General features: G+C 42.1%; 1 protein-coding gene across 1 annotated transcript in view; it reads left to right on the top strand.

Annotated features, from left to right (window-relative positions):
- Positions 1-8,666: 8,666 nt before the first annotated feature.
- Positions 8,667-16,272, top strand: part of LOC108801662 (G-protein coupled receptor 35-like) — a 76,935-nt gene continuing 69,329 nt past the window's right edge. The window contains exons 1-2 of the mRNA XM_018573564.1: positions 8,667-8,768; positions 9,126-9,328. Coding sequence (XP_018429066.1) covers positions 8,667-8,768; positions 9,126-9,328 — 305 coding nt within the window. The remainder of the gene's footprint in view (positions 8,769-9,125; positions 9,329-16,272) is intronic.

The raw sequence follows: 16,272 nt of genomic DNA, 5'->3' as shown, positions 1-16,272 counted from the left end.
GACATCACTCCGATCCACTACTGTTAGTGGGGGGAGGGCACACAGGGGGGGGGCACACAGGGGAGGAGCAAAGAATAACCCAGGGGGCAATTGCCCCCTGTAGCGACGCCACTGCTTCTGAGTGATATTTGAATTGGTCCATCATCAACTAATACTACATAGTTCATATGATGTTATGTGATCGATGACATTTATGCTCTTGCTGTGAATGAAACAAAGACATTGGCTGCATTATGAGTTTAGTCCCAGTCATAGGTAGCCATGTCAAAGCAGTTTTTTCTCATTAGTAAGAGGAGAGCAGGAAAGAATGGTGAAGCATGTCTGTTGATTTATGTTAGCAGGGAAGAATTATTGGAGACTCACAACCTTCTGGCAAGGCCAGTGGATTGACCACACAGATCGCGCATGTCTGATGCCACCTGTGGGTACAAGTTGACATTCCCCATGGTAACCCCTCACCACCCTGGTGAGAGACAACTAGGCTGAGGATAGGGAATTCAGCAATCAAGGATTCCCTGGAGAATAACCTAAAAAAACCTTTTAGTTTTCTCTCTATCTGAAAAGTTTTAGGCTAATACAAGAATGTGTTTTTATCATCAGTTGCATCCCAAAATTAAGAAAACAGCCAAGAAACACTGCAAAACACAACTAATAACAGAACAAATCTATTTTGGGCAAAACCTGCAGGATTAAAAGTTGAATTCCACTGGCTCAATCATGACACCAAGTGGTCTGTACAGTTTTGATTGCCGATCTCTTGACCTCCAGCCTACTTGTCTCACACCAAGGTGGGGAATTTTGAACTTATCAAGGAATCTCCTACCTATTGCCCATATTATCTTCATGTTATGTACATGTGCATTTACTCAGGGGACTGGAATAGTTGATGTGATCTGGAGATGCTTGATACCCCTGACCAGTATTACTGTCCAGCTGATACACAGTAAGCACGGTGCTTGGAGGTTTGGGGTTGGTCTGCTGAATGCACAGTCATTTATGCTTGGGTTTGTGTGTCTGGGCTGCTTGTCCTTTTTTGCTTTCTTTTGTCATCAACAAAACTGTCTACAAATAATTTAAGGGGGTTATTCACAAAGCTGCCGAGAGCAGCCGTGTGAATAACCGACCTGAAGTGAAGTGAGCCGAACGGTGTTCGGCTATTCACTTCGGGCTTGTACGGCTGATATTAGCCGTACAACTGAAATCAGCCGTACATCGGCTTGCTGCGACTGGGTTCGGGTCGGCCAAGCATGCTCAGCATGTGCGGCCGACCCGAAGTGCAGAAGGAGTTCGACTCAGCTGATCCAACATCTGGATCGGCTGATCCCAACCACCGGCAGGCTACTCGCTGCTGTTCGGCCTATTCTCATAGAGGCCGAACAGCAGCGAGTGAAAAGCCGAATGCCGCACGGCGTCATTCGGCTCGGCTATTCTGCTCTAAAAAAAAAGGTAAAGCATAGCCGGAGGTGATATGAAAGCCGACTCTGCTGAGTTCTCATGGTACTGACAGTTCAGTGTCCCCTGGTTACCAGGTTACCAGGTAACCAGGGGACGCTGAACTGTCAGTACCATGAGAACTCAGCAGAGTCGGCTTTCATATCATCTCCGGCTCTGCTAAGCTCTCATTGTAATGCAGGGGGGGAGAGAGCACCCCCCTGAAATGATGGCAGATAGCTTCTTTGCTATCTGCAAGTTTTTTTGTTTTAGTATTCTGACAGCTGATACCATCAGAATAAAAAAATCAGCATAGGAATGCATAGATTCCTATTGGCTATTTCAATTTGCAATATCCAATAGCAAGCTGGATATTGCACCCGCCCTCTGCTGCTGTCAATCACTAGAAGAGGACCTGATGGAGAACTTCAGGTCCCCTCTGCTGATTGACAGCAGCAGTGGGAGGGTGCAATAGCTAGTTTGCTATTGGTTATTGCAAAGTGAAATAGCCAATAGGAATCTAGCTATGCATTCCTGTGCTGTTTCCGGCTCCAATGTCAGACAAAAAAATAACAGAGCAGGGAAAGGTTTACTCCGCTCGATCGAGCACAGTAAACCTTTCCGTGAGAAAGTGTTTCTCTCTCGGGTGGCCGGGAGCCGCTATCTAACAGCGATGGAGAGCAATGACAGATCAGTGTCCCTGGTTACTTAGTAACCAGGGACGCTGATCTGTCTCTGCAAGCGGCCGAAACCAGCCGTGAGATGACGGCTGGCTCCGCCCAGCTGTCAGTAGCAGGCTGTCGGCCGGCCAATGGCCGGCCATTCGGCCAGCTTTGCCTTTCAACTAATATGCCTTGCATATGCATAAGGCATATGCATATGCCTTTGGCTCGACTAACCTGCTCGGCCAACTTCGGGAGCTGTACTGAACCGAAGGGGTCCTGGGGCCGAAGCTAGCCGAAGGATCAGCCGAAGCTAGGGCTAGATCTTTCGGCAGCTTTGTGAATAACCCCCTAAATCACAAAAATAGGCGATTAGGCATCCATCTTTGTTCAGTGCAACATCACTAAGCACCTGGAGGCTTGGCCATTAAAGTGGGTGTCCATTCATGGTGTAAAGCTTGAAGTTTGTGTGGATAAATAAGCACCAACGTTGAGGTCATTGGTAGCAATATTAACCCCCAGAACTTCTATAAGTGGCTGCCACAATCCTCCCCTCATTGGTGGTCAGTGGTAGTAACACTATTCCCTTCAGCAATGTTAGTCAGTGGCTGGCTGTGAAAATAACCCCCCAGCATTGGAGGCCAGTAAAGTGAGGTTTTCTATAAATATAAACCTAGTCACTAAAAACTGTAACATTTTCCTGTAAATTCAAAAGTTATTTTCAGTATTTATGAATCTGCAGCTTTCCTCAAAATTATACCTATGTTGAAACATAACATGGTCTTCATGGAAGGATCACCAGTTATTATTTTAATAAAAGCTCCAGACTTAAAATTACTTTAAATCACATTAATTGTTAAAGTACTGTATATCTAAAGTCAATACTTTCTTTCTAGATAGAGTTTGGGGAGTTTTGTTTTTTGTTTTCTGTATATAATTAGGGAGACTCAACAGAAAGTGAGAGGGTATCTTTCCAATGTGAAGGAAATCCCCACTTAGTTGTCACAGAGACTAATATCCCCATTGCAAGATTTCCACTCTATTCCTTTTTTGGTGGTGTCTCAAAACTTTGGATTTACCTTTGCTTTCGTTCCCCATGACATTTGTGATCAGGAAAATTAGAGAGAGTGATTGCCCAAACAGGGACACAGATAGCAGTTAAAACCTGAGAGTGGTTCTAACCCAGGGGTGTGTAGCTCCAGCAATCTAGCTGTGCTTTAACAACGAATCCCAACATGTGTCTCCCTGTGGGAGTCATGCCTGTAACTGTCGGTCTTGCAATGCCTCGTCGGACTTGTCGTTCCACAACAGCTGGAGGGTCAGAGTTGCCCGCCCCTGTTCTAACCCCTCACCACTCTATCCAAATCTAAGTTATAGTTAAGGTTCTAGGAATCAGCAAGGAATTCTGTCAGTACTGAGTGTCAGTATGCCTTTATTCACAGTGCCAAAGTACAGAAGCAACAGCACTAACATCTAGCAAGCAGTAAGTCTTTATTCACTATTCAAGCAAGGTTTCAGTTTGTGATTTTTATGGCGATAAAGAAGCATGATAAACATCCCAGCTACAGACTGAAAAGTTGCATCATGTATTAGTGAATTAAACAGAAGCTTATAGAAATCATACAGAAATTCAGCAAGTAGTTAAATTATTTAAGACCTTCGTTAGCTGACGGCTACTGAAATCTGAAGTCTAAGCTGGCCATACATATCAGACAAGTGCCAGAAACAAGGAGGTAGCCCAACCAATAAATGATGTCTTGGCTGCCTGACAGACATCATAACCATAAGCATGCATGTCTGCGCTGATCAGGCATCCCAAGCTCTTCTCTTATCTCAGTCAGCCAGAAAACCAAAGCTGGCAAACAGAATTCCCCCCTCACCAAGATCAGTGTGCTGAAAGAGCCTGTTGCAGTTTGAAGCTAATCATTGGAATCAGAGTTGTTGCCCAGTCCTGCCAAAATCGTCTGGCTTGGGTGACGTTATAATCTAATATTGTGTCTGTGTGTACTTGGATCATGCCTAATCAGGGTAACTACTTGAGACAATGGCGTTCTAACTTGGAGTAAGAAAGGTCAGGTCTTATTACAATCTGACATCATCTACAGAAGAGTGAGCCAACATACACAGATTTAACTATGATATGCACTCAGCCAATTCACAGGGAACACATTTACAGGAGTGTAAGGCCATCTGGTGGAACCAATCCTCTGATTATTATTTTTTTGCTTTAAACTTTTTTTTTTTAACAAAAAATGAACTTGGCTTTTCTCTCTCTCCACAGATACTGGCTTGGAACACCAGTTGTACTGTTTGTCTTTCTGCTATATAAATAAAAGCCTGCATGCTCATCAGCATCCAATGGTACTCTAAGAGGAATAGTCAAAAAAACTAGTGTAGCCCACAAAACCAATACGCCATATTGGTTTCTATAGAGTGGGAGTTATGGGGGGCGTATAAAACTCATTCTCCATAACATTGTACAATGTAACCTGCTCCTGTGGTGGTTGCTAAATTAGCTTCCTCAATAAACTGATAAAATGCTTATTTGGAGCCTTTAAGGAAGAACTCCGGGCAGAAATTTAATTAACTCTTGCAGTGGGGCTACCCCCACACTGCAAGGGTTAACTGCTCGTTTTTGCATAAGGTAAAAAAAAAAGTTATACTCAACTGATCCTCGGAGCGCTCCCTCCAGCCTCTCATCTCCTCTGTTACAGCGATGGTATGTCCCTCCGCGTCCTCACATCCTATACATTGTATTGGATGTAATGACTCGAGGATTCCTAGACCGCTGCAGCAGAGGGGGAGACAAACTCCAGGAACTGGTCTAAGAGAGTCCAGCTCGGAGGATCGGATAAGTATAACTTTTTAACCCTAGGCAAAAATGAGCATTTAACCCTTGCAGTGCAGGGGTAGCCCCACTTCAAGGGTTAAACATTCTGCCCAGAGTTCGTGTGTAAAAAAAAATCCTGCTCAGCCCCTACTTAGCATGGCAGGGCAGGGAGAAGCCAGTGTTTTGAAGTGGGAAGGCCAGCTCATTTTTGTGTTGGTTCTCTTCTCTTGAAACATCTGCAAAATTCTGATTTGGGGACAACACTCTGACTATGGCTCTGACTATGTCGATGGGAGCTATGTTACCTTGCTGACTTGTTCTTTTCCAACAGGTTTGAAGAAGCAGAATTATTGGCAGAGCAGATTTTTAAAAATGCGCTAATTTGTGATTGTTGCTCCATTTCTATGTTGCTCAATGTGTTAGTCAAGCTGTGAAAAGCCGTAACGTATATTACTTGAACAACATGAAGTAATCCACATCCACAAGATAACAGTTTCTGTTGTCTCATTCATCTTTAGTTTCTTCTCCTCAATGTCTTCAAACAACTTCAGATGAGAACTACAGAATATGTTCATGGTGTAGAGAATGTGATATTACTTTTACACATTATACCTGTGGAGAGCTGACATGTGCACACAGCAATGGTCATTTAATGAATCTCTCACCAGCAAACAGTTTAGCTGTGACGTGCTCAGCACATCTCTCACTCAAGATCCTTTTGTTCCTTGGCTTATTAATATCAGACTCCGAGAAAGAGCAGGGGGAAATTCAGAGACTTTCACTGCAAGATGCAGGACAGCTGTGACTTTAAAGATGGAACACCAATGACAGTGCGATAACGAGACCAAAGGGAGTTTATATCTGGTTCCAAGTAATAAAAACAAGTGATATGAAATTACAGATTGGAAAATAAATGATTACATTTTATGGTTCAGTACAGAAAATCTGCTGAGGGACATTTATACCACACATTCACTAATACAATATACCCAAATTGTTCTCCATCTTTACATAAACCCAAAAGACCCAACGCCAAAACACAAGATGAACACCATTGTGTATGCAGTCCAGTGCACTCAGGAGTGCTCAGCATTGTATGTTGGTGAAACAAAACAGCAGCTACACCAGCGTATGGCACAGCATGGAAGAGCCAAACCCTCTGGTCAGGATTCGGCAGTATACCTACATCTAAAGGAAAAAGGTCACTCCTTTGAAGACAGTCAAGTACGCATCCTAGACAGGGAGGAGGACTGGTTTAAAAGAGGTGTAAAAGAGGCTATTTATGTAAAAATAGAAGCTTGAATGGAGGGGGGGGGGACATCTATTGTCTGCCACATACAACGCTGTTTTAACACCTCAGTAACAAGGGCAGGTTAGTAACACCTCCTATCTACAATTATGCAGATGCAATCAACGCCTGGTTGTGACTAACAGATTATGTGGATTGGAGCAACATTCACCATATTTATTCCCAGAGAATGTGTGTACAATTCCTTCTGAATTGAGAAAGCTGGTTGGATGGCCAGTGAAACATCTTCAAGAAAAATAATAGTTGCCTTGACTTATGTTTTACATATATACCATGACCTGGATGAATGAGAACCTTCATAGACATTTTGTCCTATCAGTTCTGAGATCCAGACAACGCAATACAGATTGGTCACCAACATGCCCCCAATATATGACTGGACAATGAAAAAAAAAAAACAGACCAATGTAGTCATGCCTTTGCTCATGCCTTCTGTTGACCTGTGCATGCAGCACATCTGATTGTACCTTTCTGCTATAGCCTGCTCTATCTCAGTGTGAGTTTTACTGTACAGAAGCTCATATCAAAAACAAAAATAAGTACTTACATTACTTTAATTTGCTTGGAATTGTTCTCTATTCTTGCAGTGATAACATGAAAGGCAGTAAGTCTAACGCCAGCTTTTTTAACGATTCACCTTAAATGGCACATTTAAACATGAGCAACTGGGGGTCTCCTTGGAAAATGTTAGTTGCAAGTCTTCAATACTTTCTAAGCCACTGAACCAGGAGAAGTATGGGATTTGGAAAATCAGAGATAGTCAGAAACCCTAATCTGCATACTGCAGGTTAGAGATTCAAGGTATGCAAGAAAGGGATCGGTCAGAGGACAGCATGACAACTTTAGAAGTAGAATAGATTTTCTTTAAAAGGACTCATAAAGCAAAATACCTGTATGTTTTGGCATTTTTGGAAGAAGCAATTCTCAATTGCTAACAGTTCTAAGAAAGTGCTTCATAAGAATGTGCGGGGGGCTTTATTGGGACCCAGTTTCTTGCTCACGGTGAAGAAGAACGAATTGCAGCCCCTGAGTGGAATCAAATGGACAATGATCCACTTTGGGTGACTATGCCCTATGCTTTTTGTCACCGAACATGTACGTGAACAGTCTCTTTGCAACTCGGGCCCCTCCTGGCAAGACGATAGTGGAACAGCAGTAACACTCTGGAATGGCAGGTTTCCTGAACAGCGCACACTGGAACAGACTCTGCAGCAGTAACACAGTTCAGAAATACATGGCCTTGGAGCTGTTCAGCACATTCAGCCCAGCATAGCAGCCATGGGGGTCCAGCAGCTCTCTTGCAACACAGAACTTTACTCTACTCTCCTCAATATCTATAATAATGGCAACTCAAAGTTTGGCAGTTGCCCTCTTTCATTCTCAGTGATATTGTTGATCAGGTTAAGTAGAGTATTTCCTTAACTGGGACACAGCAATAAAAACCACACACAGGTTCTAACCCCTCACCATTCTGTCCATAACTAAAAAAAAAATTTTTTTTTCTACTTTAAAGAAAACCTGTCCTGAGAGAAGGGTACCAATGCTGACTTTCTGAAGCACTATGCAAATCAGGAATGTCAGAGTGAAATCAGAACTCTTAATCTGCATACCTGCTCCGTGCCTTAGAAAGTATTGAAGACATCGGATTAGTATGAGAGCTAGGGGATTTGTGTTTTTAGGAGAGGACAGAAATAGTATTCTCCATATTTCTTCACCACAGGTTTACATTAAATATGTAATATACATTTATTAGCATATATTATGAAATATTAAAGGGGAGTTCTGGTGGGTGATGTCACCCAGTGGCTTATTTTGCTTATAGGAATTCCATAGATGAGGTTTCTCTGTCATTGCTTATGTTTCTATCGCCCTCACCACAAAGCTTATGGTGGTGCATGACTGGGAACTCAGGTTCATATATCTCACCACTGGGTCCATGAGGGTTGTGATATGATCTACATCCCAACATCTACAAAGGACTGAAAGATAGGAGTAGGGTTTCCTGACTCTTTAATTTAGTCATGTGCCTAAAAAAGAATGTTTAACTTTTTTTGCCCTCTGCTCCCTTGCGTCCCTAAACTACTAATTTCAGCGTAAGGTTTTCATATGGAGCTGATGTTACTGCTAGATCTTCCATCTCTTTTATCTTACTGTTTAATTGTGTTTGCACTGCCCACAGTCTTCCAGAAGATGGCAGCACAATACTCAGTGACTTAACAGTATATGATACTTGGGCAGTTCGGCTGTCATTTCCCAAAATCAAATCTCAATGAAACTATTTGTGGTGAACAGAATTGAGAATGATGGGGAACATGAGAACTTATACTTTAGAGTTTGTATCACTTACCCTTATGTCTGTGTTCTTATTTCCCCAAAGAGTGAATTTTGCTTTAATGTTGGGGGAAATGTGATGTCAGGTACCAGTCCGCGGGAGATGCCGAGCCCCGCTCCGAGTCCCTGTGCGGGGATGCACACGGAGAGGGCGTCCACCGGCACGTCCCGGCCTCGCAGGCGCAGACGCCAGAAGGCCCGGCAGGTCACGCCCCGCGCGCCGTTACGTTATCACGTTAATACGGCCCGGTGACGTCATCACGCCGGCGCAATGCGCAGTGACGCATCCTCGGCCTATATTAAGCACCGCAGGACGCCCATTCAGTGCTGGGTGATCTTTTAATTGTGTTTGCACTGCCCACAGTCTTCCAGAAGATGGCAGCACAATACTCAGTGACTTAACAGTATATGATACTTGGGCAGTTCGGCTGTCATTTCCCAAAATCAAATCTCAATGAAACTATTTGTGGTGAACAGAATTGAGAATGATGGGGAACATGAGAACTTATACTTTAGAGTTTGTATCACTTACCCTTATGTCTGTGTTCTTATTTCCCCAAAGAGTGAATTTTGCTTTAATGTTGGGGGAAATGTGATGTCAGGTACCAGTCCGCGGGAGATGCCGAGCCCCGCTCCGAGTCCCTGTGCGGGGATGCACACGGAGAGGGCGTCCACCGGCACGTCCCGGCCTCGCAGGCGCAGACGCCAGAAGGCCCGGCAGGTCACGCCCCGCGCGCCGTTACGTTATCACGTTAATACGGCCCGGTGACGTCATCACGCCGGCGCAATGCGCAGTGACGCATCCTCGGCCTATATTAAGCACCGCAGGACGCCCATTCAGTGCTGGGTGATCTTCAGCCAGCACTGGAGGTTCCTGCTGTGCTCCTGTCCCTGTTTTACTGGCGATTTGCCCTGCCTTTGCTCCTGTCCCTTTCCCATTGTGATATTGGCTTTACCTGTTATTGACCCGGCTTGTCTCTAGACCTCTCTCTGTTTAACCCCGTGTACCCTGCTGCTCGCTTGTTACTGACCCGGCTTGTCTCTGGACCTCTCTCTGTTTAACCCCATGTACCCTGCTGCTCGCTTGTTACTGACCCGGCTTGTCTCTGGACTCTCTCTCTGTTTAACCCCTTGTACCTTGCTGCCCGCCTGTTATTGACCTGGCTTGTCTCTTACGCTCCCATTGGCTTACCCCTTCAAGCACAAGGGCCAGTGGCGGAATGGAGTTTTGACCTGTGCAGGCTGTAAAATCCATGCATTGGCCCTGGGCCCCTCCGCTGGACATCCGCCTCGCTCTACCATCACTTATCACAGTTCAATTAAAACATTTTCATTATGGTTGTAAGTGGGGCCTCACATTTGAGTTTTGCCTAAGGCCTCACAAACTCTAGAGCCGCCTCTGCGGGGCCCTAATAACCGCCGCTGATTACCAGGATATGTAATATCCCGGTAACCCCTAATATCATTTTTTTATTTTTATTTTTTTTTTTTAACACAATGTACCTAATTTTTTTCCTCTGGGGGGGGCCCTTCTTGGATTCTTGCACCGGGGCCCTGAGGTCGCTAGTTACGCCACTGACAACGGCTATTCTGCCAGGTCACCAACCAAACCTTGTGACCTCAGGATCCGCATCCGGCACCCGTGCACCCCCTGCCTGAACACACTGTTCTCAACCCCAGTGTTCATCAGACGGGGTTGCAAGGGAGGTCCTCCTCGTCACTTCGGGCCCACACCTCAATCCTAACATGTGAACATTAATCATTAAAAAAGGTTATTCACAAACGGGTGAAGAGTTTTGGAGAAGGCAAGAGACGTGAACAGTCTAGGACAACATAGCTGAACTGGAAAGTGAGCTGAATTGGAGAAGGTTTCCAGTTCAGCTATGCTGTCCTGGAATGTTCATTTCTCCTGCCTTCTCCAAACTCTTCACCCTTTTTTTAAATAACCCTTTAAGTTTTTGAAAATAAAAAGTAGCTGAATGGTTTAAATCGCCTCAGATTTACCACATGCATATCAAACATAAGTCTATGCCATGAAAGACCATAAGATAACATGTGGTATGTGTCCAGAATACTGAGGGGCTGCAAGAAAGAGAGCCATACACTGTAAGCTGGCTCAAACACTACTGGCCTTTGTTATGCAGTCATGTAAAAAAGTAAGTACACCCCATGGGCATTGTTGATTTTGTTAACATATTTTAACAGGCAAGCATAAGACCTTCATTCAAACAGTACCTACAGATAAAGGTTGATATACTTGATTAAATTACATAAAAATGTGCATGGTGTGTTTACTGTAATAATCTAAATGAAGGCAAATGCAGATTTGCCAGTTGAAAAAAGTAAGTACACCACTACATAAACCAACAGTTGAAAAGCATGGAATTAGAATCAGCTTTTCCAGATTAGGTGCCAATAATTAGAACCTCCTTGGGATGTGTGCAGATTGAACTTGTCCTATTTAAACCTCGGATATCAAGAGTCCTGTGTTCTCTTTTATATTGATGTGTGTGCGGTGATCATGTCAATATTAAACAGCTGTCTAAGGCCCTCATAATTTTTTTTTTAATGCCTAGTGAGGGATTTAAAAAGATCACCAAAATATTTAAAATCAATTATTTCACTGTAAGGAAGACAATCTAAATGTGGCATAGATTTCAAATGACGGCTACTTTGTCCAGAAATGGCTGACCCAGCAAATTCAGCCTAATATCTTACCAACCAATGCTAAAAGACGTCTTCAAGAATTTCTAAATTTAATTGAGGGATCTGCAGGTAACTCTTGCAACAGTTGGTGCATGCATCTACAATCAGAAAAAGATTGCATCAATTAAACGTGCTTGAAAGCCGTACCAGGGAAAACCCATTGCTGTCCAAAAAGAACATTAGAGCAAGACTACAGTTGGCCATTAGACATAAAAGCAAAGACCAGGCCTTCTAGAACAATGTGCTGTGAACTGATACATCACAGGCAGATTGTTTTTGGCCATAGTAACAGCAGACATGTTTGGTGCAAAGGCTGCATTTCAGGAGAAGAACCTCATAACAACTGTGAAATGTTATGGTTTAGAGTTGCATTGCTGCTTCAAAGCAGTTCACAGTAATTGAGTCAATTCTAAATTCTGCATGATATTCACTTCTGATCGGTCATTCACTCGGCTGCCCTCGGCAGCTTTGTGAATAGACCCCAAAGTGTGCTTGAGGAGAATTTGAGGCCATCTGTCCGAAAGTTGAAGTTGAACTTGAAATGGAACTTTCAACGTGATAATGATCCATAGCACATTACCAAATCCACCAAAGAATGGCTTAAAAATAAATGGAAAGTTATGGACTGGCATAGTCAAAGTCCTTATTTGAATCCCACTAAAAAGTTATGGAGGCATTTGAAACAGGCAATCCATGCAAACATCTAACAAATAAAACTATTTTGCATGGAAAAGGAGTCAAAAATGTTTTCACTCAGACAAAGACTGGTGGTCAGTTATGCAAAACGCCTATAAGAAGTAATTTCTGCTAAGGAGGGCAATAACAGCTTCTGAGACCAAGGCTGTATTTATTTTTTCTATAGAACACCATTACATCTATCAATATTTTTGTTAAATAAATGATTGAAAAGGCATTTATCTTGTACTTTTATTTAAGTAGCTCACCTTTATCTTTAGGCACTGTTTAAATTAATATATACAGGGTTATTCACAAAAGGGTGAAGAGTTTAGAGAAGGCAGGAGAAGTGAACATTCTAAAACAACAAACCTACTTTCTTTTTATGAGGAAGTGAGTAACAAATTGGACAGAGGAATAGCTGTGGATATAGTATACTTGGACTTTGCAAAAGTGTTTGACACAGTTCCCCACATGCGGCTAATGTATAAATTAAGGTCTGTAGGTATAGAGTATTCAATCTGTAATTGGATAGAAAACTGGCATAAAGACCATATTCAGAGAGTGGTGATCAATGATTCATACTCTGAATGGTCTGAGGTTGCTAGTGGTGTCCCCCAAGGTTCAGTGTTGGGCCCTTTACTGTTTTACCTATTTATGAATGATATATGCTTTTGGTGCATTTTTTATATTATAAGTGCATACTTCTACTTATTTACGAAAGAAAACAACACAGACTGTTTTATATTGTGATATATTTATTTTTCACATATATGACACATGTTTATTTATTTATTTAATATTTTTTTCACAATAATATTTTTTTCACATATATGACACATGTTCTTTGAAGATTTTTGTTTATTTATTTAATAAGGTTCATGTATGACACACCTTTTATGACACCTGCTGACACATTTTATAACGTACTATAAGTTTTTACACAAATATTTATTATATATACACTGTTTCACGATTGCTTGACACGGAGGTGACACCATATGATCCCTACCGTTATCTAATTTCCTGAAGGGCATTTAGCGCTGTACACTTCATTACACCATTACCCCAGGAGCTAGTTCTAGCTGGCACGGTTAATCGTTTAAAAAAACATCTGGATGTATTCTTAAATGCACAGAATATTACTTGATATTGAGTTCTTATAGATATATTAGGCATCAGAGATTGTTGATCCAGGGAATATCCGATTGCCTTATGGGATCAGGAAGGATTTTTTCCCCCCTGTTGGAGCAAATTGAACCGTGATTTATAGGTTTTTTTTGCCTTCCTCTGGATCAACAGGGGGTAATTGTGGACATAGAGTTCTGTTTAGGCTTTTCTTCTTTTTTTTTTTTTTCTCCGTATCTCTATAGGTTGAACTCGATGGACTTGTGTCTTTTTTCAACCTGACTGACTATGTAACTATGTAACTATAGCTGAACTGGAAAGTGAGCTAAATTGGAGAATTTTTCCAAATCAGCTGTTGTCCTAGATTGTTCACTTCTCCTAACTCTTTAGTGAATAACCCTGATAATGTTTACCTGTTCTGATATGTAAAAAAGGTAAAGTGACATTAAACCCAGGAGTTGAACCTTGCATTCAAGTACCTTAAGGCCTGGTTGACACTGAACGTTTTGCAGTGTCTTTTCTGCTCCAAAAAATGCTCAAAAAATATGCCGTGCACAAAATACCATTCATTTCTATGGCCCTGCTTACATCTGAGCATTGTGTCACAATAAGCATAATGTCTGTCGCTGGAAAAAGTACAGGAGCTTTTTTTTTTGGGCATTTTACAGCTCGTATTGGCCCCATAGACTCAATAGGAAATGCTTGAAAACGCTTGTTTGCTGTGTTTTTGCGCGTTTTATGTTCATTTGCTCATTAACATCACTGAGCCACAATATGATCACAAAAACACATGATTTAATGTATGCGTATAAAACACGCAAAAAACGCACAAAGCATGCATCAAAAACGCGCAAAAACGCTGTCGCCTAGGTGTGAACCCAGCCTTACGATTAGGATGTTAACTGTAAGGATCTACAGCCAAGTGATACACAAGTAAGTTACATTGTTGTTAATAGTAAAAGTATTTTAATACATTTTAATATTTACCCTGTGGCTTTAGTGTCACTTTAACAAGTTCCATGGACAGTACTTACTTTACCACATAGCTATACTTGTGTTGTACATTTGAACTCCCAGATGATATGGCATACGAAGTAAAACAAGAGTAGCAGGGTGTGCATTACAGTTACACAAGTAGAGGTGAGAATTGTTGCTATTTACTTACTTAATACTATTTTTTATTTTTTTTCAATAAGCCTACTACAAGCTCAGACAGAAGGTAAAAGCATTAGTATTGGTAAGCAATCGTTATAGAGATGCAAAACTATCCTCTGCTGCTGACTACTCTATGAAGCCACCTGGTATAATGTATCAGGGTTGTGTCACGCAAGAAGAAGCCCATTTTATTGCCAAACTTATTTATACTAGTTGATACCCTAAACTGCCATGTTTTCATTAGTCATTACTGATGCCTGCTGTGGAATGAGTGGTCAGTCTTGTGAATATGATGACCTACTTCAGTTTATGGACTGTGAAATACAGTACTTCGGTGTTATGCACCAATGTTTTTGTTTAAGCATTAAGTACTATTGTTTTGATGGGATTGTTAAAACTCGGATATTAATATTTGTTTGAGTTACTGGAGTCACATGCTGGCATAGCACGTCTTTGCCACAAGGGGATATAAGGTCTGCGCTGTGTATACAGCAGCCCCAATTCCAATGAACACACTGGATGCAATAATAGCTGTCCACATCAATTTATGATTCAGCCTTGACTGATAAAAGCACAGTGGGAATTTCATCTAATTGACTAGTTTCCAACCAATATTCAGTCTGGATATCTGCCTATATAAATAAACTTGGCTGTCCACATTAAATTGTGATTTTGACATGACTGTTGAAGGCACAGTGGGAATTTTACTTAATTGCCTATTTTTTAACTAATATTCAATCTGGAATTTTGCATCTTTCAAATACACTTGACTTAACTGTTGGATAAGAGGGACTGTCTATATTGTTTCCTCAATGGGGTCTCATTCACATTAACCTCCCTGGCGGTCTGATTATTTTTTTTCCTTTTTTATTCTATCTCTTTTCGTTTTTTGCTTTTTTTTTACTTTTAAAATCGGCCGGAGGACACAGCGGGGATCGTGGACAAGGTAAGAGACGCTATGCTGTAATCCCGAGTGTGACTCGGGGTTACTGCTTATGGTACTGAAAATTAACCCAGAGCCACACTCGGGAATACCGCCAAGGAGGTAAAGACACAACATGTCAAACAAGACACAGTAGGTCAAAATGTAACATACAGCTCAAAAACATACATAACAAGCCATCCCAGGCAGGCGTTGTTCCAAACCAGAAATGCATACAGCAGAACAGATATTAGAAAAAAAACCAGCACTAAAAAATACACATTAGATTCTGATATGATCCGTCACACTAAACCAGCAGGACCACATGCGATCAAATCACAAAAATAGATGTGTTCCTTTAATGTGATGGATCTGTTAAATTCTCGCAGCCATTCCTCTGTAGAGGGAGGGAAAGCAGGAAACCTGTTTTATAGCCAACATCCTGTAAGCAGTAAATAATAATAATCTGGCAACCGCACGGGGATGTGTATTCATCTGGGTAGAAAGAATCATAATATACCAGGATGCAGTTAAGTGGCTCAACATTCAAGGAGGTGCCCATAAGTGGTCATGGTCACGGAATTAATGGTCCTGATAACCTCTGTCCAATATGTTTTGAACTTAGGGCACTGCCAAAAGAGGTGTATCAAATTGCCATGGTGTTGACTGTACTTGCCATAGCACAAGTTAGAGCAAAGGCCACGTCTGCAAAGAAACTTGGTGGTACCATACACCTAATGTAAAATAATAAGCTGTGTCAGCCTGTGGGAGGTAACAGGCATATATATTTGGAACGACTTGCAAAATATCACTCCAAGTGTTATCTGAAATGAGGCCAAGATTCTTCTCTCATTTCTGTCTACGGGGAAGTGGATATTTACACTGAAATATATCTAGCAACTAGGGATACTGGTATCGGTAACGGTGCCAATAACAAGTATTTGGGCGAGTACTTGTAGCCTCCATCTTGGAGCATTTATATAGCAAAGGACAAATTGATTGCAGGTATGCCTGGACGTGTAAGGGTGTAACATGAAACAATGAAACATGGTCACATTGATACCACTCCCATCCTGCCCCCCCCCCCCCCCCCCCCCTCTCATTTCGTGCCCGTGCGGGCGCG

The sequence above is a fragment of the Nanorana parkeri genome, unplaced genomic scaffold (assembly GCF_000935625.1).
Source record: "Nanorana parkeri isolate BGI_ZX_2015 unplaced genomic scaffold, ASM93562v1 scaffold2428, whole genome shotgun sequence".
NCBI lineage: Eukaryota > Metazoa > Chordata > Amphibia > Anura > Dicroglossidae > Nanorana > Nanorana parkeri.
The sequence above is the reverse complement of the archived record's forward strand: the minus strand, read 5'-3'. Positions and strand labels throughout refer to the sequence as shown.